Below are 23,166 nucleotides of genomic sequence, written 5' to 3' on the forward strand. Positions count from 1 at the left end.
AGTTCCAAGCCAGTTTTCCCTTTGTAACAAGCCTGTCTCGAAAAAACAAAAAAAAAAAAAAAAAAAAAAGACAGGAGTGTATGATAGTACCATAAACAAATCCCAGGGCTGAGCATGGCAGGGCAGGCGATCAGAAGAAGCTTGAAGAAGAGAAGTGAGGTTAACAGAAGGCATGGATGCAGAGATGTTTAAGTAGCATTGGAAGTAACCACTGACATTCTGCTCCTGGTATTTCTCCTGGATCCCCCAGGTGTCTCAGATCTTTGTGTCACTAGTTCTCATCTTCCAAAATCCACACCTCTTCAGTTTCCCCCTGTATTCCCAGTCAGCCCAATTTCAAAACTAAACACTTGTTTCTTAGTGTTTTATGAAATTTGTTGGGCAAGAATTAAAGGAATTTCTAGTGAGCATCATATGCCCTTGTTTAATAAGAGTTCCCAGTTGCTTGGCGGTGGATGCGCACAATTTTAATCCCAGCACTTGGGAGGCAGAGGCAGGTGGATCTCTGAGTTTTAAACCAGCCTGGTCTACAGAGTGAGTTCCAGGACAGCCAAGGCTACACAGAGAAACCCTGTCTCGAAAAACCAAAAAAATTTAAAAAAAAAAAGAGTTCTCAGTTGACATTTTGCTCTTTTGTTTTTGGTTTGGGATCGGGATTTAAAACGGGAACTGGCCGTTTATCCTTAGCTGGCCTTGCACTTTAGATGGTACTTCTACCTCTCCGTCAAGAGTGCTGGGATTATATGTGTGCGCCATCATGGCCAGCTTCAACTTGGGTATTTGTTAACTTGAGTTGAACATTCACTTATTTTGGGGGGGGGAGGTTGTTTTGTTTTGGGTTTTTTTTTTTTTTTCAAGACAGGGTTTCTCTGTGTAGCCTTGGATGTCCTGGAACTCACTCTGTAGACCAGACTGGCCTACCTCTGCCTCCTGAGTGCTGGGATTAAAGGCATGCGCCACTACTGCCCAGTTTAACCACACCTTTAAGCTAGACATCACCCTCATTCCCTTACCCTACTGTCACACTTCCAGCCTTAGGGTTGACTTTTACATGTCCCTCTTCTCTGTGTTAAGCCTGACAGCCCTTTTTGGTGACTGTCTTTTGTCAGTATGTCGGATGAGTGGGTACGTAGATGAAATAGTATTGGAAATGTTGATCAGAATGAGATTGTAGAGAGCCTCGTAAATGAAAAATAAGGCACTTAACCATGGTTTCTAAGGCATGTTTTGGTGTGCTCCCAGTGGCAATTGGAAAGTGGAACGACAAAGCTCTACAAGGACTGGTAGAGTACAACAGACCAGCTAGCAGGGTAGGATTGTGGTAGTGCTGAGGACACGGACAGAACCCTAGGAGAAAGGGGAAGAGATTCAAGAGACTGAGGAAGTGGGAATAAGATCTAACAAGTGGGAAGCTGGAAATAGGTCAAGTATAAAGGGTGAAGTAGTCTTATTTTGAATCTAATCACTTTCTCAACTGATATTCATAGTGATATATAATGCTTTTGAACCTGACCTAGACATAAAATAATCCCCTATGAAGTACAGAATGTATCTTTTCCAGAGATTTTGTATAAAAAATAACCATTGGGACAGAATGGCTTAAAGAGTCAAGAAGGACACTTGCCACCAAGGCTAACCACCTGAGTTTGATTCTGGGTCCCACACGGTAGGAGAGAACTGACCTCTCCACTGTGACACTCTAATGCATGCATGTGCGCGCACGTGCGCACACACACACACACACACACACATATGCATACATACATGCTCAGTAAATAAATGGTTTTAGTTTTGGTTTTGGCTTTTATTAAATCAGGAAAGAGGCTAGAGAGATGGCTCAGCTGTTTAGCTCACCTGAATCTCCTGCAGAGAACTTGAATTTAGCTCCAGCATTTATGTTTGGCTCACAACTGCCTATACCTGCAGCAGTGGATGATCTGCCATCTTCTGGTAACTGTGTAACTGCACATGCACACACACATTTAAAAAAAATCCATGGAAAAAGTTCATCCAGAAGTAGGAAGAGAGCTTGGGGCATGCTCCCTTGATCTGGAGGGGGTGGAGCCTGACTGTACAGGCACCTGGTAGGAATGCTAAAACTTCAGTGCCCACGTCACCCTAGACTTTGTGATGGAGTATAGCAAAAGTAAAGATGAGAAGAATAGCTGTTTTGGCAGATGGTAAATTTCATTGAGATTCTGAGAAACAAGCATCACAATGTTTTACGTAGGTAGGTGAGTTGAGGTGTGGGCTGAGGAGCCAAGACCACTGAGTCTGAATCCTGGGACTTCACCAGATTAGAAGTGGGATGGAGCCAGCAATGGCTGCTCAGCTGGTATGGGTGCTTAGTGGAGGAACCTGCCAAGCTGAGTTCCACCTGAGTTGCTGGGGTTCCCATGTAGTGGAAGGAGAGAACTTACACGCAGGTTGTCTTCTGACTTCCGATGTACAACAGGACATGGACACTCTCCCCCTAACAAATAAATAAGTGCAATTTAAAATGTTTATTTAACAGAAGCTCTGTATGTTAGACAGCTTTTTGTTTGTTTGTTTGTTTGTTTTGTTTTTGTTTTTTTCGAGACAGGGTTTCTCTGTGTAGCCCTGGCTGTCCTGGAACTCACTCTGTAGACCAGGCTGGCCTCGAACTCAGAAATCCTCCTGCCTCTGTCTCTCAAGTGCTGGGACTAAAGGCATGCACTACCACCGCCCGGCTATGTTAGACAACTTTTATAACTTGCCCAGGGTAACAGTATTCAGCCTAGGGCTGCTGAGGATTAAATGCATGTAAACTCACTTAGGGCCTGCCTCAGCCACTGCTGCATGTTTTAGATGTTTTAAAGGGAAGCAGCCATCCCTGACAACTGTTAGGTGCCTTAGGAACTACTCTCTCAAGGCCATTTCCAGTCTCAGCAGCTCCTGAATTCCTTTCAGTCCTACTGGTGTCTGTAAACATGGGTTTTCTAGGATTGTTGTGATAAAAATCAAAACAAGTAAGTGTCACATGTTTCTTTCCCAAAACTTCAGGTTCAGTCCCTAGCACTGTGAAAGATACTTACACGAGAACTAGGAACCTTTGGGAATTTTGTTTTTGCTTTAGGTAGCTTTCAATAAATGGTAGTTGTTAAAATCATCGCCTAGTGGGGGAGTGATCTATATAACCCAGAATTTGGGAGACTAGTTGAAACTGGAGTAAAAACTAAATGGTATATGTGCAGTAAGAAAAATGTATGAATGGGAAAGAAGAGGTGCCATGAGCCTGTTTAGTACTTGTATACCAGAAGGAAGAGGGGAAATTATGGCTGACTTTGAGGCCCGCTTTCTGTGAAATAGACACATTATATAATAATATCTTGATTTCCACCTAAAATTAATCCCACCATTGGGTTAGAAGTTTTCCTTTTAAAAACTTTTATTTTAGTCATTTATTTATTTGTGTGTGTGTGTGTGTGTGTGTGTGTGTGTGTGTGTGTGTAGAGGGTTACCAGCATGCTTAGGCATTGCTTGTTGATTTACTGAAAAAGTAAACTTGATGATACAGTTAGACCTAGGACAGTGCTATGTAAGTTCTCCTTCTAGCTAAACCAAGACTGGATAGCAAGAATAAATTGTAAGAATTAGTATCTGTTGAGTTCTTGCCTGTGTCAGGCTTCCCAAGGCATTTTATCTATCAGTCATCAATCATAATTGATCAGTACTTCACTTAACAAAAGTAAGAAGCTGGGAAGCAGTGTGGAGCCAGCCTTCAACACAGATCCTTTAACTCTCTGTACCTAAATCTTTCCACTTATACATAAAGCTTTTATACATGGCTACTGAGCACCATGTTTTAATATTGCATTCTGTTGTTTTCTTGTGCTAGGGAACAAAAAACTCAAGGCCTTGTGCAAATTGGACAAACATCCTACCATTGACATACATCCCCAATCTTTGTTTTTTTATTTTGTTTTATTTGTTTGTTTGGTTGGTTTTAATATATACCCTAAGCTGGCCTTGAACTTATGGTCCTCCTGTGTCAACCTTCAAAAGCAAGCACCACTATGTTCCATAGTTCATATTTAACAAAACAAAGTATTTTCTAATTTCCAAGAAAACAAAATATCAGAACTAATCATGGTGGCACATATGTGTAGTCCTGGTATTAAGTCTGAAGCAAGAAGAGCACAAGTTTGAGGCCATACTTAGTTATATAACCAAACTTTTAATGTTGGGCAGTTGAGCATCCTGGTGTTATATATGTTCTATTGAGGAGTATAATGTTTTTTTTTAATTTTAGAATCAAAGTATAAAGAGTTACAAAGACTAAAATCTACATGATCTAAAATGACTAAAATCTCTGTATAGCCCTGGCTGTCCTGGAACTCACTCTGTAGACCAGGCTGGCCTCGAACTCAGAAATCCGCCTGCCTCTGCCTCCTGAGTGCTGTGATTAAAGGCGTGCACTCTCCCCCTAACAAATAAATAAGTGCAATTTAAAATTTTTATTTAACAGAAGCTCTGTATGTTAGACAGCTTTTTGTTTGTTTGTTTGTTTTGTTTTTGTTTTTTTCGAGACAGGGTTTCTCTGTGTAGCCCTGGCTGTCCTGGAACTCACTCTGTAGACCAGGCTGGCCTCGAACTCAGAAATCTGCCTGCCTCTGACTCCGAGTGCTGTGATTAAAGGCATTGGCCACCACGTCCGGCTTTCTACGGTTTTAAAACCTTCTTCTTCCCTCGGTTCCCTTACCTGGGAAATCTAAAGTCAGGTCTCTGTCTCTCTGCCCACCCATTGGCTGCCAGCAACTTTATTTACCAATTAAAGCCAACTAGAGGCAGGGACCCACAGCGTCTTACATGCAGACGTATGAATCCTGTGTAATTTGTGAACCCCCTTAACATAATAACAACAATAAACCAAATCCACAACAGTCAGTGTCAACAGCTTTCATATTAGAGACACTGTCTACATCTTTTACTTTAGGGAAACTGAAAGGATTTGACTCCTCCCTCTCCTTCCTAACAGAAGAAAGCCAACTCTGCATTTGTGTATGCTGTCCATGTGCACATGTGTGTATGCACGTGTGTGCATGTGTATGTGAGTGTGTGCTAGAAGTTGAACCCTTGTATCTCACTTGCTTGGCAAGTGCTCTACCACTGAGCTACTCTTCACTCCCAATTTTAAGATTCAGACTACATCTTAAATTACCATCCTAAAGAGTGATTTCCATTGTCCTTTTGGTTCCCTGATCCAAAAGAGTTCAACAGGATTGCTTAATAAGATCTTTAACAAGTTGGTTTTTTTATATACATCTTATTATCATTTACTTCATCAAAAGTGGTAACCACTTCTGCCGGTAACATTGTATCTAAGCACATTTAGTGAATCTACTTGTTATAAGTACTTTGTTTTTGGTAATTTAGTATTCCAAGTTTTGACACTGTTACCATTTTATGGATCCAGGCCCTGTATCCAGCTCTAATTTGTTGACCCGCTCTTAAAGCTTGCTTTGTTAGCAACTTTTGTGAGGATTGCCTGCCTTTGTATTTGGATCTCATTGCAGTCATTTTGTTTGAGTGACTATCATCCTCCCTTCCTGCAGTTCTAATTGCCTGTGCTATAGAAAATGTTCAACCCTTCACTTTGAAATCTGAACTCTAGGTCCACAGATTGGATGTTCTTCTTATACAGTGACGAGGCTCCAGGTCAACACAAGCTTTGGGAAGGCTTCACTTGGAAGAGGAACAGATCCCTCCCAACAGAGTATCTCCTGGTGGAGCCTGGTTCTGCTCTCTAGTGCCATATTATATCATTGGCATAGGCTCAGGAACCATAGATTTATTTTGTTTTTAATTACTTTATGTGTATGGGTGGTTTCCTGCCATGCAAGTATACCACTTGGATCCCTGCCATCTGCAAGGGCCAGAATTAGGGTATCAGATACCCTAGAACTGGAGTTATAGATAGTTGTGGGCTTCCATAGAGGTGCTAGGAACCTAATCAGGGACCTCTGGCAGAGCAGCCAGTGTTTTTAATGCCTAGATATCTCTCTAGCCACACCTCCCCGCAATTCTATTTTTTTTTAAAAAAAAGGATTATGTTGTATAATCCCTTTAAAAAAAAAACCATCAGAATGCTACTTTGATAGTGAAAGTGACATATAGGAACTATCTAGGAAAGGCAGATTTATAAATTTAACCCCCCTGTCACACTTACTCAAATGTATAGATTCTTAGGTAGAATGAGTGACAGGTGAGGTGTCATGAGACTCTTCTCCCCAACCCTATATATCATGATATCACCTGTGTAAGTGTACCGATACAGCCTGGGGAGGGTGCTATTCTATCCTGGGCCCTACAAAAGCATTTGGAAAGAAGTGTCATAGTTAAAATATATTTAGGAATGAGGCTAGAGAGAAGCTCAGAAGGTAAGAACACTCACTACACTGCAGAGGACTTGAATTCAGCTCCCAGAAGTGTCTGTAACTCCAACTCCAGGAGAGAAGACACTTCTGTCATTCACAGAGCTTCCCATACATGCATGCACTTGTATGCATGCTTGCTTGAATACACACACACACACACACACACACACACACACAATTTAAAACAAATCTTTGCTTAAGTCAGGGCTATAAACCTGTTACTGAGTAAATAAAGAAGCCACAGCTGCCAGAGCTCCTCTGTAACATCTCTAGATGGGACTAGGTCCCTAGAAAGATGCTAAGACATGGGACCTTTACTCTTTGCTTGTTGCTTAGCATGTATGTTGTTGTACATTGCTACTACACGTGTGTCATGTAGTGCCACAAGCCCCTACATGGTTCTCTCTGTTTACAGCATGGGCACCATGAACTAGGTCATCAGGCTTGACAGCAGGCACCTTAAACTGCTTAGCCATTTTGCTAGCTCAGACCTTGTTCGTTTGTTTGTTTGTTTGTTTGTTTGTGTATTGGTTTTTCAAGACAGGGTTTCTCTGTGTGGCCCTGACTGTCCTGGAACTCACTCTGTAGACCAGGCCGGCCTCGAACTCAGAAATCCGCCTGCCTATGCCTCCCAAGTGCTGGGATTAAAGGTGTGTGCCGCCACTGCCCAGCTATTATTTATTTTTATTTTTGTTTGTTTATTTACTTTTTGTATGCTTGCTTGCTCCTTTTTTCTTTTTATTGAAAATATTTCTTTCACATAATATATGCTGATTTTATGTTCCCCTCCATCACCTCCTCCCAGTTCCTCCCTGTCCCTCCTCATCCAGATCCACTCCCTTTTTCTCACTGGGAAACAAGCAGGCTTCTAATACATAATGATAAGATATAACAAAGTAAAATACAACGAAGGAAAAATATTGCATTAGAGTTTTACAAGACAGGAGGAAAATAGCCTAAGAGAAGGCACAAGACCCAGAGACACACTCATTCACATGCTCAGGAAGCCCATACAAACACTAAACTGGAAACCCTAACACACTGAGGCCCTGGAACAGATCTGTGCGAGCCCTCTGCATGCTGCCTCAGTCTTTTCATTATACTGATTTAGAGGGCTTTATTTTCATGGTTCTCCATCCCCTCTGGCTCCTATACTCTTTCTGCCTCCTCTTTTAAGGGGTTCCCTGAGCCCCGGGGAGAGGGATTTGATAGGGACATCTCTATTCTCTGTGTGGTATCTGGCTATGGGAGTCTGTGTTCCCATTTTCTGCAGGAGGAAGCTTCTCTAACGATGACTGGGCAAGGCACTGATCTATGAGTATAGCAGAATAGCATGAGTCACTTTGTCACTATGGTTTTCTGAATTTTGTTTTTGCTTTTTGCTTTTTTTCTTATTTTTTAGTTTTACCATAGGCCCCTGGGCTATCTAGTTTCTGGTTCTTGGTCTCCCAACCAGTGTCAAGTATGGGTTCAGTCTCATGGGATCAAATATTGGTTGGTTACTCTTTCAAGCTTCATGCCACTGTTGCCCTAGCATATCTTACAGGCAGGGCACCATTGTATATCAGAGGGTCTTTGAATGGATTGGTATGTACATTTCTTTTTTTGTACCATTCAGAATACCTTCCTGTATCAAAGACACTAGAAGGTATGGGTAAAGGCTCCATGGAGGCACCAGCTCAACTTCTTCATGTTCAATGAGTTATGTATGTGTTGTATTCAGCAGTGGGACCCTGTCAGTTTTTGGAGAACAACCTATATAGTCTTGGTAACAGTCTGGATTGTTTGGGAATCCTTTTTGACCCCTTTAGCCAACAGCTTCATTTGATAACAAGAGATGGCAAGTTGAGACTCTGTTTTCTCCTTTATTTGGCAGTTTCATTTAGATCAGTTTTATTTGTTTGTGTGCGCGTGCTGAGAAGCTCCTATTGTATTGGTTTCCATGGTACGTAACTCAAATTGCCCTTTTTTGTTTTGTTTTGTTTTGCTTTGGTTTGGTTTGGATTGGGTTTTTTGTTTGTTTGTTTGTTGTTTTTTTGTTTTTGTTTTTTGTGGGTTTTTTTTTTCTTTCTTTCGAGACAGGGTTTCTCTGTGTAGCCCAGGCTGTCCTGGAACTCACTCTGTAAACCAGGCAGGCCGAACTCAGAAATCCACCTGCCTCTGCCTCCCTGGGATTAAAGGCGTGCACCACCACGCCCAGCAGCCTGAATTTTAGATGTCTCTCAGTGCATTCCCTCCCTCATACCCCTCTTTCTTCATCCTCCCCACCTGAGCCTCTCATTCCAGCTCCCACTCATAACTATTTATTCTATTTCCCCTTCCCAATGAGAGATCTATCTATACCTCAGATCTCTAACTTCTGTGGTTCTGTGATAGCATGCTTATTATTGACTTAACAGTAATACCCTCATAGAAGTGAATACATACCATATTTGTCTTTGTGGGTCTGATTACCTCACTCAAGATGATGTGGTTTTTCTATTTTTATCCTCTTACCTGTGATTTTCATGATGCCATTTTCTTTAATGGCTGAGTAATACTCCAGTGTACTATATTTTCTTTATTGATTCTTTTGTTGAGGGACATCTAGATTGTTTCCAATTTCTGGCTATTAGCAATGAACATGGTTGAACAAGTGCCTCCATGGTAGGATGAAACGTCCTTTGGGTATATTGCTGAAACTTGAGGTAGATCTATTCCTTTCTTCCTGAAGAACCACAGCACGTATTTCCATAGTGGCTGTACAAGTTTACACTGGCACCAGCCATGTATGAGTGTTCCCCTTACTCCACCATCATCACTAGCATGAACTGTCACTTGTTTTATTGATCTTAGCCATTCTGACAGGTATAAGATGAAATCTAAAAGTAGTTTTGATTTGCATCTTCTGATGGCTACGGATGTTGATTGAACATTTTTTAAGTGTTTTTCAGCCATTTGTATTGAGAATTCTTGTTTAGATCTGTATTCCATTTTTTAACTGGGTTATTTGTTTTCTTGATTTGTTTTTTAGTTCTTTATGTATTTTGGATATTTGCCTTCTATTGGATGTGTAGTTGATAAAAATCTTTTCCCATTTTTGGATGCTGCCTTTCTGTCAGAACGATGATACCCTTTCCCATATGGAAGCCTCTCAAGTTTCATGAGGTCCCACTTATTAATAATTGCCGACTTTAGTGTTTGTGCTTTCTGTTCAGAAAGTCTTCTTCAATACCAGTATACAAGGCTATTCCTCACTTTCTATCAGGTTCAGTCTACCTGGCTTTATGTTGAGGTCTTTGGTGGATTTGGAGTTTTGTGCAGAGTGATAAGTATAATCTGTTGGATTCTTCTACATGCAGCTGCCAGTTTGACCAGCATTATTTGTTGAAGATGCTATCTTTTTCCAGTTTGTATTTCTGGACTCTATCAGAAATCAGGTATCCAAAGATTAATGTCTGGGTCTTTCTTCAATTTGATTCCATTGTGCCAATACCATACTGTTCTTTATCACCTACAGCTTTGTAGTACAACTCAAAATTGGGCATAGTGATGCCTCTCGGTTCTTTTATTATTCAGTATTGTTCTACCTATTCTGTGTGTGTATGTGTGTGTGTGCGCATGTGCGTGCGTTTTCATATGAAGCTGAAAATTGGCCTTTAGAGATCTGTGAAGAATGTGTTGCAATTTTGATGGGGGTTGCATTGAATGTGTAAATTGCTTTTGGTAGGATAGCCATTTTTACCATATTAATCCTGTCAACAAATGAGTATGGGAGATCTTCCATTTTTTGATACCTTCATTTTCTTTCTTCAAAGAATTGAAGATTTATCATACAAGTTTTTCACTCCCATGGTTAGAGTTACTCCAACATATTTTATATTATTTGTAGCTATTGTGAACAGTATTGCTTTCCTGATTTCTTTCTCAGTCTATTTGCCATTTTTACCACTCTGTATTAGGAGGGTTAGTAATTTCAGTTAATCTTGTATCTAGCCGCATTGCTGAAAAAATTTTTAAATCCCACTAGGAGATCCCAGTGGGATTTTTAGAGTCACTTATGTATACTATCATATCATCTGCTAATAAAGATATTTTGATTTCTTCCTTTCCAGTATACTTCCTTTGATCTTCTTAGATTGTCTTATTGCCGTAGAAAACTTTAATAGCTTGAATAGATCTGGAGAAAGTGGACAGCCTTGTCTTGTTCCTGGTATTAGTGGAATTGTTTTGAGTTTTTCTCCATTTCAGTTAATGTTGGTTATAGACTTGCAGTAAACTGCCTTTATTATATTGAGGTACATCCCCTATCTCCCTAATTTCTCCAGGATTTTTATCATGAATGGGGTAGTAGGTTTTGTTAAAGGCCTTTTCTGCATCTGTGATATGATCATGTGGCTTTTGTCTTTCCAATTTGTTTATATGGGATTTTCAACATCTTTTATATTGGCTAAAACCACCTGGCCCTGGGCTTTTTTTGGTTGGGAGAATTGTTTTGTTTTGTGAAACAGTTTCTCTGTGGAACAGCCCAAGCTCTCCTGGATCTTGCTTTGTAGACCAGACTGGTCTTAAAGTCAAAGAGGCCCACCTTTGCCTCCCAAGTGCTGGGATTAAAGATCACCACAACCAGCAATTGGGAGACTTTTAACAACTGCTTCTATTTCACTAAGGATTGGTTATATGTTTATTTAAATTGATTTTCTGATCTTGATTTAATTTTGTTACATGGTATATATCAACAAAATAATTCATTTGTGTTAGATTTTCCAATTAGGTGTGGAGTGCATGTTTTTAAAGTATGTCCTTCTGATTCTGTAGATTTTCTCAGCGTCTGTTGTTATATCCCCCTTTTATTTCTGATTTTGTTAATTTAGATAGTCCTGACTTTTACTGTGGTGGTTTTTTTTTGGGTTTTTTTTTTTTTTTTTTTGGTTTTTCGAGACAGGGTTTCTCTGTGTAGCCACAGCTGTCCTAGAACTCACTCTGTAGACCAGGCTGGCCTGGAACTCAGAGATCCACCTGCCTCTGCCTCCCAAGTGCTGGGATTAAAGGCGTGCGCCACCACGCCCGGCTTTACTGTGTTTTTATGCTAGCATCTGGGTTTGGGAAGATTGTAATTCTAGGTCTTGTATTGGGGGGGTAGGGGGGGTGCCTTGGTTTCTGTTTCCTCTCTGGTTCTTAAGATAGTGTAGTGGCTGTGTGTTGCCTGGTAGGAAATTCTTCTAGGGTCCTGGTAGGTGTGGCCACTGGGTGTTCCATCTAAAAATTTTTTGGGTATTGGGAGCTGACAATTAGGAATGGGGAGGAGTGGGGGACATCTACCAGAAGAAGGAAAGCAGCATGTTCCTTCAGGGTCTGCTTAGTCACCTGGGAAAGGGGCTGAGTGAGGACAGGCCACAGCAGGAGCTCTACTGCACAGCTAAGGATGAGCCTGGGGTGCTGGGCTTGGAAGAATGGAGGAAAAGGTGACATCTGCAATGAGCCTACTTGTTTCCCTAGTCAGAATGGCTTGTGGATTCCCAAGGAGGACCTGCTGGAGCTGGAGGCTGGAATAAAACAACTGGGTGGGAAGAGGGAGGTTAGAAGATCTGTAGGATCCACTAGCAATGGGGGCAGGGGCTGCAACAGTGGTCTCCTGGAAAGCTGAGAATGAGACTGGGGACTGAATGTGAAAGACCTGAGGGATGGGAAGATGTATAAAATTATCTTACCTGTTTCCCTGGTCAGACAGGCCAGAGGGTTCCTAGAGAATGTTTATATATGTACTTTTGAGACAGTCATGGCTGGCCTGGAACTCAGTACTAGATCCGATTGGTCTAAACTCTTAGAATCAAAGCTGCCTGCCTTTGTCTCCCAAATGCTTAGGACTGGATCTAATACCTCCCAAGGGACCATTACTATTTAAATGAAATTTTCTAAATAGGGGGTAGTGGTAGGGTGGTAGATGGATGGGGACTTTAGAACTGTTTGTATCAGCTGCCTGGATGCCACAGCTGCTATTTTTTAAATATACAGAGGGAATGAAGAGAACTGTTCAATTACTTCTGCATCATAATTTAGTGGGTTAAAACAGCAGCCATGAGTTCAACCCAGTTTTGTAGAGTGTAAGCCTGAGGAGTCCTGTACATCAGACCTCAGAGACTCAAGGTGAATGGTCAGCTGATGGCGTTCTTATCTGAGGCTCATTCCAGTTGGCATTCAGTTTCCTGTAGCTGAAGAATCCTTAGGACTTATGTTTTTTTCTTCAACGTTCCATTTTAATGTTATTCTTTTACATCTGATATTTTGCCATGGTTTTGTGGAGGGTGTTTTGTTTTGTTGTTTTTGGTTTACTCTTAGATAGTTTACCTGTGTAGCTTTGGCTGGCCTTGAACTAGCAATACTTGTGCTTGGGCCTTCTAAGTAAGCAATCACCATACCTGGGAAGAAACTTTTTAACTATTTTTGTAGAGCAAATTTTTTTTAAGTTTTAAGGAAAGCGTGGTGGTGCACCAGCCCTCTGGAGGCAGAGGCAAGTGGATTACTTCCAGTTCCAGGCCTGCCAAAGCCTTTTTTTTTTTTTTGAGTCACAGCAAGATTGAGAAGAAAAGAAAATGCAGACATTTACCATATATTCCTTGTCTCTGTCTCACGCATGGCCTCCTCCACTATCAACACCCTCACTATGTACCTGTTACAGCTGATGAACCCAAACTCAGACTGACATATCTTGTCTCTCCAAGTCTGTAGCATAGATAGGTTTGCACTCAGTGTTGTCCATGAGAATGCTCTATCTCTTTTTTTTGTTTTGTTTTGTTTTTTTGGTTTTTTCGAGACAGGGTTTCTCTGTATAGCCCGGCTGTCCTGGAACTCACTTTGTAGACCAGGCTGGCCTCGAACTCAGAAATCCGCCTGCCTCTGCCTCCCGAGTGCTGGGATTAAAGGCGTGCGCCACCACGCCCGGCGAGAATGCTCTATCTCTTACCGTATATCACAAGGTACTTTAAACTACCCTAAAAACCTCAATTCTTCACCTGTTCACCTCACCTTTTTTTTTGGGGGGGGGGCTCCATATTTTGACCTTTTTTTAGTTTTTTTTCCCTTTTTTGTTTGTTTGTTTGTTTTTTCGAGACAAGGTTTCTCTGTATAGCCCTGGTTGTCCTGGAGCTCACTTTGTAGACCAGGTTGGCCTCGAACTCAGAAATCTGCCTGCCTCTGCCTCCTGAGTGCTGGGATTAAAGGCATGCGCCACCACACCCAGCTAGTTTTTTTCCCTTTTTGCTCTCTCTCTCTCCCTCTCTCTCTCTCTCTCTTTCTTTCTTTCTTTCTAAAAAAAAAAAAAAATTATTTATTTCATGTGTATGAGTATACCATTGCTCTCTTCAGACACAACAGAAGAGGGCATCAGATGGTTGTGAGCCACCATCTGGTTGCTGGGAATTGAACTCAAGACTTCTGGAAGAGCAGTCAGTGCTCTTAACTACTGAGGCATCTCTCCACCCCACCCCCACCCCACCCCATATTTTGACTTTTTAAGAATGCCACATAATTAGAATCATTTGTAGGTGGCATTTTCCAGTCAAAAGTCCTCTGTTCCCTATGTAGTGCTCTGATGCCTGAATAAACCACAGTTCATTTGTTCACCAACTGCAGGCTGCCCGGGCTGCTCTCAAGCTTGTACAGTTGTGCAAAATCGAGCTTCTATACACATCCATATGTCTAATTTATGTGGAGAGATGTTCTCAGCTCCAGTGTGTAAATACCAAGAGGCACGAAGGACTGTATAATGAAGTGTATTTAGTTTATGAGACCTTGACTGTCTTCAAAATGGCTACCCCATTCTACATTCCCCAGCGTACATTGATGCCTCTGTGAGAGGAGGTCTGCCACTGCTTATATCCATCTAGTACCCTCCCTAATCAGCTAAAGTCTTAGCGCGCGCGCACACACACACACACACACACACACACACACACACACACACAGCAACCACTAGGCAGGGTGGGGCAATAGAAAACTCCTATCCAGTAATTTACTATTATGCTAAACATACCCCTCCCTCTGAGTTTAGAGTCCTCCTCCCCTCACGTCCTGTCCGTAAAGGCATCTCCTTTGTTCTTGGCTCTTTTGTACCAGCTTCCTCCTTTGTAGGTAGCCAGTGTTACTAAAGGACTGGTTACCTGAAGTTGTCTGGGCACGTCTACGGAACCTGAAAAGGTTATTTCAAACATCTAACAGCTGAGAGCTACTGTCTTCCACTTCCTTGGAGCTGCGTTCGTGGCCAGTTGTCTGAATGGTATCTCAGTGTTTAATATGTGCTTCTTCTCTAAGGGCATGAATTTTTTTCATCTGTGTTTGTTTACTGTCAGCTTATCTTTCCTGGCAAGGTGGCTTTTAGCTTTTGGCCCAGTTTATATTATTTTCTTGTTGATTTTTAGGGATTCTTTGTGCACTTTGGGTAACAGTACCTCATCGGATAGGTCTTATACAAGTGCTTTTCCTAACTGTGGAATCATTCTTCTAACAGTACCATTTGCAGAACCAATGAGTCTCTTTTAAAAGCTGAAGCTGGCCTTGAACTGATCTTTCTGCCTTTGCTGCACAAGTTTAAATTCAGGCATGTACCACGTATACCCAGATTAATTTTTACTTTAAGGAAATCCCACTTATAAATTCTTTCTGCTTGGGTTTAAGCCTTTGGTATATTACCTAAAATACTCCAGGTCATGGAGATTCTCTGCTGTGTTAATTTTTAGTTCTGTAGATGTTTTTGGGGTACATGTTGCATGTGTTTGTGGGGTGTGTGTGAGGACAACTTGCAGGAATTGGTTCTTTCCTCCTATCATATGGGCCCCAAGATCAAACGCAGGCCCTTGGGTTTGGCAGCAAGTACCTTTACCCCCACCCCAGCCATCTTACTGGCCCCTTTAGTTTTTTATGTATGCCTATTTTGAGACAAGTATCTCGAAGGGTATAAAGTCTGTGTCAAAGTCTTTTTGTTGTAGTGATGACTTTTCCCCTCACCTTGTGACTATCTAGTTGTTCCACTTAAATTGGGTCTCTTCTCTATTGTGGTCCCTTTGCTCATTTGTCAAGGTCATTTCAGTGCATGCATTGCTGTATTTCTGGGCTCTCTGGTGTATGCTTGGTGTTCTTGTGCCAGTCAGTACTGTGGGGTAAGTGATGCCCATTGGGTACTCTTTTAGTACCATGATGGTTCTTCTGGGTCTTTTACCTCAGTATACAAACTTTGATTCAGTTTGTCATAGCTACTAAATAACTTGGTAGGTTTTGTCTTCTTTTGTTTTTGTTTTGTGGTTTTGAGACCAAGTCTCACTATGTAGCTCTGACTGGCCTGGCTGGGACTTACAGAGATTTGCTTGCCTCTGCCTTCAGAGTGTTTTAAGGGCTACCTGAGAAAGCAGGCCTTATTCAGGAAAACTTTCCTTTTGATTGACTTAGATGCAGCTTAATTATGTATGCAAAAATCTCTGCCTTGTAATAAAATATACAGGAGCCAGTACCCTTCTTCTTTAGCACCTTGTCCACAAAAGGACAGGTACAAGACATGCATACCAGGAAGCAGTAACGGAAGACATCTTGGATTTAATTCTTCAAGTGAGCACTTTCTGAAATGTGGAACTTTTGACTAACCCCACCTTCAAGTTATGGTATAGGACGAGATACCTTTGCATGCTAGGCCAGTACTCTTCCATTGGGCTATCATCTCAAACGTCTACATTTTATTTAAAGAAACTAAAACTCAGGAACGTGAAGCCATTTGTGAACCTGGTGTTTGGTTTGTTTAGATCCTGTTAAGTCTCCAGATTCTGCCAGTTGTTGTTTTGATGTTTCAAGACAGGGTTTTTCTGTGTAGCCCTGGCTGCCACTCTGTAGACCTCAACTTGGAGACCCACCAGCTTCTGCCTCCCCAGTGCTGGAATCAAAGGCGTGCGCTACCACTGTCCTTCAAATTCAGCATTATTGTGTCTAATAACCTATCTTATGGATAGGTTATTTCTATGCCAGTAAAATGGACCAGTTCAAACCAGATTAGATTATATGTGATAGGTTATTTCTCTGCCTTTGGTGAAATGAACCAATTTAAACCAGATTAGATTATATTAAAGGCAAGTTTTTTGGGAAGCTGCTCTCAGGCAGGCAAGTTCATTGGCTCCAAGGCCAAGGGAGTCACCTTGGGGAAAGATGGGGTGGGGGAAGGAGAGAGAAAGTGGAGAGAGAGGATGGATTCCTGGATTCTATAGGGAGGAGCCTCTGGGGGAGTGCAACCCAGTCCCTGGGCTGAAAAGTTCAGGGTTGGGGGGAAGGGCACGCAAAGTAGGAAATGAGGGACGCTGGGAGAACCCGGAGGCCAGGTCGGCTTTGGTATGTAAAATATGCATACCCTGAGTCAGAAACCAAACAATTTGTAGGCAGGTTTTTTTAGGAAGCTGCTTTTGGGTGAGTTCACTGGCCCCAAGGACAGAGGCCAGGGAAGTCACCGTGGGGATGGGGGAGAAAGGGTGCTTATGCGGATAAAGAAAGGGAGGGAGGGGAAGAAGAAAGGGAGTGAGCGAGGGAGAGCCCAAAAGATCTGGATTATCTAAGGAAGAGCCTCTGGGGAAAGGGTAGCCAGTCCCTGCACTGAAAAGTCCAGGTTGGGGGTAGGGTGTACCAGGTAGGGACTGAGGAATGCTGAGAGAACCTAGAGGCCAAATCTGCTTTGATCTGTGAAATGTTCACCTCGATCCTGGAGAGCTCAGCAATCGGCCCTCCATCTGCTGAGTCCTGGGATTATAAATGTGAATTACCCACCCTGGTTTAAATTTACAACATGTAAGAAAAGCTGTTAGGTTTTTGTGTGCTTACTCAAGATCAACCATGTAGCATAGCTGGGTAAGATGGTGGAGGACCTTTAAAGGCAAAGTTCCACGTGTTCCCTAGAGATTCAAGCTCATTCTACTACACCATTACCCAGTATAATTCTTTGGTAAATACCAGTTTGTTTACTATTTATGATGAACAAAGTCCTCTATAACAGGGGAATTCAGTATGTGTGACTTTGGACGTTGACCAAAAATGATTGATTTTATGAAGGTACTTCATAAAGTTGTTAAGCTCTAAGTGGCTTTGAGACAAGGGGGAGCAACTCTTGTGCTGTGTTTAGACAGCATTGTTACAAACCCTAATGTCTCTGTTTAGCAGTGAGATAGATTACGCAGGAGGGAAAGATCGGGAAATGTACACATTATTTTGGTGGGAGAGGGGTTAAGCATGCAGATAGGTGAGGATAGACTCATGCAAGTTCAGGTAAGTGTTGATGAGCAAGACAGTAAAGAAAGCTTTTCCTTGTGAAGTGACACAAGGGGCATGTTGTTATTTGGGTTTTAGTCACAAATCTGACCCTTAAGGCAAAGCCCATAACTTTGAAAGCATGAATTGTTGCTTTGTGTTGGTCATTACGCTAACTATAAAAGGGACTCTTAGGAGATCATCATATTTTGAAGCTTCTGCATGAAGTAGAGAGGGTTTTAGTTGGTTGCTGGTTTTCCCTGTTCTTTCATTTGGTTTTGAGCTTCTCGGGTTTCCATTGGTGTTTTGTTGAGAAAAACCAGATTGAAAACATTGGGTGCCACACCCCTTTAATCCCAGCACTGCAGGGGCAGAGGCAGATAGAGCCCTCTAAAATGGAAACCAGCCTGGTCTACACAGTTCCAGGACAGCCAGAAATACACAGAGAAACCTTGTCTGGAAAAGCCTAAAAAGAAAAGAAAAAGAAATAAAGAAAAGGAAGTCATGTGATTCTCCAGCATGAGAGAATTAGTCTCCTCCAAAGAGGATGGAGATCTTATTTTGTTAGTACTTGATGCTTAAAGAAATATGCAACATGGGATTTTTTTACTTAAGAATCAAAGTATTCATAGATGTTTAGCATGTGACTTTTACCTCCAAAGTTAAATCTGATATTAACCTCTGTATAATAAGTAACATAGATTAAAAATTAAGTATCCTCTTCAGGGAGGCATAAATGGAACTCCTCTGTGACTGGAGAATGTTAAATATACTACTTGGGTCCTAATCAATTTTTGCTCTGTTCTATTTTCTTTGTGGCTCTAGCCGAAAAAGAAGAACATGTCTGCCTACCAGGTATTCTGTAAGGAGTACCGGGTAACCATTGTGGCTGACCATCCAGGTATAGGTAAGAGCCTTTCTGAGCTTCGGGGTTTGTTTGGTTTTTTGGTTGTTTTGTTTTGTTTTTACTTTCTAGTCTCTGAAGCAGTGTATTTGATTAATTCGATCACTAGGCAGCTTCACCCTATAGCATTAGAATACAAATTGAAACTAGCTGCAGTGGCCTAATGTCAGGAAAGCTGAACCAGCTACCACAGCCTAGGTTACAGTATGTGCCCCTGTCTCAAACCAAAGATAAATCCTCTATTTCCTCAGTTCTGCAAGTCCTTTAATTTACCCTGTATATTGTTTGTTTGTTTGTTTGTTTGTTTGTTTGTTTGTTTGTTTGTTTGGAAACAGGGTTTCTCTGTGTAGCCCTGGCTGTCCTGGAACTCACTCTGTAGACCAGGCTGGCCTCGAACTCAGAAATCCACCTGCCTCTGCCTCCCAAGTGCTGGNATTAAAGGCGTGTGCCACCATCGCCCGGCTTTATCCTGCATATTAAAGGGGTGTGTGTGTGTGTGTGTGTGTGTGTGTGTGTGTGTGTGTATCAGAGATTGATGATATCAGATACCTCTATCAATTGCCCTCTACCTCATTTTTATTTACTATTAGTATTTTGTTGTTTTGCTTTCTATTATGTAGCTGTGGCCATTCTAGAACTAACTCCCTATGTAGATCTGGCTGTTCTTGAACTCACAGAGCCACCTGCCTGGGATCAAAGGTGCCCCACTATGCCCAGCTCTAGCCTATTTTCTATTGAATTTTATGTATTATTTTGTGTGTGTGCATGTGCGCGTGCATGTCAGTAGAGATCAGAGGATAACTTGTAGGAATCAGTTCTCCAAACCATGTGTGAGATCGAGCTTAGTGGTGAGTGTCTTTACTCTCAGCCATTTTTGCCTGCCTCTCTTAGTTTTTGAGGCAGGGTCTCTTTTTGGTTTTTTCTAGAGCCCTAGCTGTCCTGTAACTCACTTTGTAGACCAGGCCGGCCTTGAATTCAGAAATCCACCTGCCTCTGCCTCCCGAGTGCTGGGATTAAAGGTGTGCGCCACCACCACCACCCGGCGAGGCAGGGTCTCTTATTTAGCCTAGAACTCATCTATTCTGCTAGGCTAGAGGGCTACTGAACTCCAAGGTTCCTTGTATTTCTGCAGTGCTGAGATTCTAGACGTTCTTGCAGAACTGAGGAAATACATTTATCTTTTGTTTGAGACAGGGGCACATACTGTAACCTAAGCTGTGGTAGCTGTTTCAGCTTTCCTGACATTATGGGCCACTGCAGCTAGTTTCTAAACTCCCACAAGTGGCTTTTAAATTCTCGTAAAATTTTACATTTACAGTTTTGGGGAATCTGAATTAAGTTGTCAGGGTTATATGACAAGAACTATACCCATAGAGCCACCTTCTTAGTATGTATTTCTTAACCAATAAAAGAGGAAAGTATAGGAGACTGGCAAGATGGCTCAGTGGTTAAGAGCGCTGACTGCTCTTCCAAAGGTCCTGAGTTCAAATCCCAGCAACCACATGGTGGTTCACAACCATCCCTAACAAAATCTGATGGAGTATTTGAGGACAGCTACAGTGTACTTACATATAATAAATAAATAAATCTCAAAAAAAAAAAAGAGGAAAGTATAAATTAAACAGATATAAGAGCCAGGCCAAAAGAAAAAAGAAAAAAAAAAGAAAAAAACAGAGAAACCTTGTCAAAAGAGCCAGACCCTCTATAACCTCTGGGTTGGGGAGACTAACCTAAAAAGATCACAGGTTTCAGACCAACCTAGGCTATATAGCAAGATCTTGTCTCAAAGAAACAATGTATCATTGCACCTAAATATGCAAAATATGCATTTTATTTCTAAGAGCATAGACTTTTCCTTGAATTCCCTTTCATCTGTACTGTAGTGTTAGTTCTTATCTGTGCTAGCACTTAGATGGGCAGACACCGGCCTGACCTTACACAGTTCACTTTATGTCACAGTCCCCTTGAGCTTATGTAGAAAATGACTTTCCACTCTACCCTGCAAAGGTGCTATGAAAAATTAGACATTGCCAGGCATGGTGTGACAGGCCTTTAATCCCAGCACTTAGGAGGCAGAGGCAGCTGGGTCTCTTGAGTTTGAGACCAGGCAGGGCTGTACAAAGAAACCCTGTCTCAGTAGTAATAAACGAAGAAATCTGCTCCTCCAATCCTTTTCTAGTGTCTGCTTCCCCAGACTTCTGCTTTCTTACAGTTCTGTGTTTTTGTTTGTTTGTTTTTTTAACTCTTTTATATCAGATTTTGGGGAACTTAGTAAAAAATTGGCTGAAGTATGGAAGCAGTTGCCAGAAAAAGACAAACTGGTAAGTATATTTTATTATGTAGGTTTCAATGTGTTTTACCTGCCAGCCACACAACCCTGAGACAGTGAGAAAGAAGCAATAGCAGTAGTTAGCAGAGGACATGGCCACTGTTGTTATCAGGCTATTCTTGCTATAAGAAGACTGCCTTTTTCTACTGGTGTCTACTTTTTGTCCCCAAACCAGACTTAAATAAAATAAAAACACCCTGGTTGATTAAAATATTCCTAAAAGAAAATCTACAGTTATAGTGCCCTACTGCAAGTGCCAGTCAGTCATAGTCTTAGGGGCTGACGACCATCACCTTCTAGATTCCCTTAGCCAGACTCTGGGTCTCCATTCTCATCAGCCATTTGCAATATATTCTATGAAGAACTAATAAGACTTCTGGGTATGGGTGACTCATGCTTATAATTCCAATGCTTAGTAGACTGAGACATAAAGGTTGAAGATTGGCCAGCTCAGGATGGGTGGGGCGGGGAGGGAGAGATAGATAGATAGATAAAAAACAAGTCTGTCTTAAAAAACAAAAAGAAAAGTAGTAGAGCCAGTGACAGTGAAGACAGTAACAGTTCCGTCTGATTCATGTAGTCAGGTCCCAGTCAGCGTAAGTGGCAGTTATGGCATCTTAGGGTTCCATTGCTGTGAAGAGACACTATGACCAAGGCAAACAACTGGGGCTGGCTTACAGTTTCAGAGGTTTAGTCCATTATTAACATATCAGAAAGCATGGCAGCTGGCAGACATAGTGTTGGAGGAGCCAAGGGTCCTACGTCTTGACCTGAAAGCAGAGAGGAGGAGACTGTCTTTGCGCGTTTGGTGGCGCTTGAGCACTAGAAGACTTCAAGGCCTGCCTACACAGTGACACACTTCCTCCAACAAGGCCACACCTCTTTACTAATACTACTTCCATGGGCCAAGCATATTCAAACCACCACATACGGGAACAAGAATTATCATTCTTACTTTGAAGAATAGCTTTTTTAAATAAAAGTAACTCTTTTCCACCCAGATGATTCTTGATAGCTTGTTGTTTTCCATTGCCAGGCAAGTTAGAGGAAGTGGCTAGCCACTGGACATTACTGTACTGAGCCAGATTTTCCGCTGTATGACCTACCTACATGTAATTTTAAAGTACATTGAGACTTGACCCTTGGCACTGAAGAATGGGTGCTTGTAGTCCTGCTGACATTTAAGATATCAGCTCATCAGCCTTGAAGCTACTAAGATTCAAACTTACTATTTGCCCACTCTCCACCTTCTCCCAGCTCCTTGCTCCCTTTCTGTTTCCTCTTTTGCCTTTCTTAATTCTGTGTGGGTGATCTGTTGCAGATCTGGAAGCAGAAGGCTCAGTATCTGCAGCACAAACAGAACAAAGCTGAAGCCACAACTGTGAAGAGAAAAGCATCCAGTGCAGAAGGTTCCATGAAAGTCAGAGGTAGCAGACACTTTTCTCTACTGCTTTGCTAGGAGGCTGGGAGAGCAGACAGCTTATAATAGAAGGAGGCCTTGATACCTTCGTATTACTGAATATGACAGGCTGCATAAAAGTAGTTCAAATTTAGAAACTGTAAGAAGTCACAGACTTCGCTGAAAAGATCCAGAAAGTAAGCCAGGGGTCAGGCCTTCTGCTTCCATGTAATGCAGCAAGCAGGAGAATGCAAGTTCAAGCCTTAGCAACATAGCAGATGTAGTAGACAAGTCTGGACTACACTGAGACTACAACCTCTTTAAAAAATAGAAAGGATCCAGAAAGTGAATGTTACAACATTTGTGTGTTACATGCATTCCCAGTCACACATGCATGTGGTTTGTTTTTGTTTGTTTGTTTGTTTTTCTTACAGCCCTTTAATGTATATAGCTAGGGGCTAGAGAAATGGGCCCTATGGTTGAGAGCACCAGCTGTTCTTGCAAAGGACCAAGGTTCAAATCCCAGTCTCTTGACTTGCTCACAGCAGGCTATAACTCCAGCTCCTGGAGCTACAATGCCCTCTTCTGGCCTCTATGGGCACTGCATTTATGTGGATAGGTTAGCTAATACCTGGTACATAGGTTTCAAGAGGGAAAACAGTCATTATTGTTGACTATGAGGGCCATAGGCAAATTTTCATCCTCCTCTTCTCAGCCTCTTCTGTAGGAATACTGTCACCCCAAAAGAAGTCCCCACCCACCACAATGCTTTTGCCAGCTTCACCAGCCAAAGCTCCTGAAACAGAGCCCATTGATGTCGCTGCTCATCTCCAGTTGCTGGGAGAGTCCCTCAGCCTCATTGGACACCGCCTACAGGAGACAGAGG

At 41.9% G+C, this 23,166-nt stretch overlaps 1 protein-coding gene across 1 annotated transcript in view; it reads left to right on the forward strand.

Annotated features, from left to right (window-relative positions):
• The window catches only part of Hmgxb4 (HMG-box containing 4), a 40,596-nt gene that overhangs the window by 10,233 nt on the left and 7,197 nt on the right, over window positions 1-23,166 (forward strand). The window contains exons 5-8 of the mRNA XM_029480253.1: window positions 18,474-18,555; window positions 20,809-20,873; window positions 22,203-22,308; window positions 22,996-23,163. Of these exons, the coding sequence (XP_029336113.1) occupies window positions 18,474-18,555; window positions 20,809-20,873; window positions 22,203-22,308; window positions 22,996-23,163 (421 nt within the window). The remainder of the gene's footprint in view (window positions 1-18,473; window positions 18,556-20,808; window positions 20,874-22,202; window positions 22,309-22,995; window positions 23,164-23,166) is intronic.

This window comes from Mus caroli, chromosome 8 (genome assembly GCF_900094665.2).
Source record: "Mus caroli chromosome 8, CAROLI_EIJ_v1.1, whole genome shotgun sequence".
In the NCBI taxonomy this organism is placed as follows: domain Eukaryota; kingdom Metazoa; phylum Chordata; class Mammalia; order Rodentia; family Muridae; genus Mus; species Mus caroli.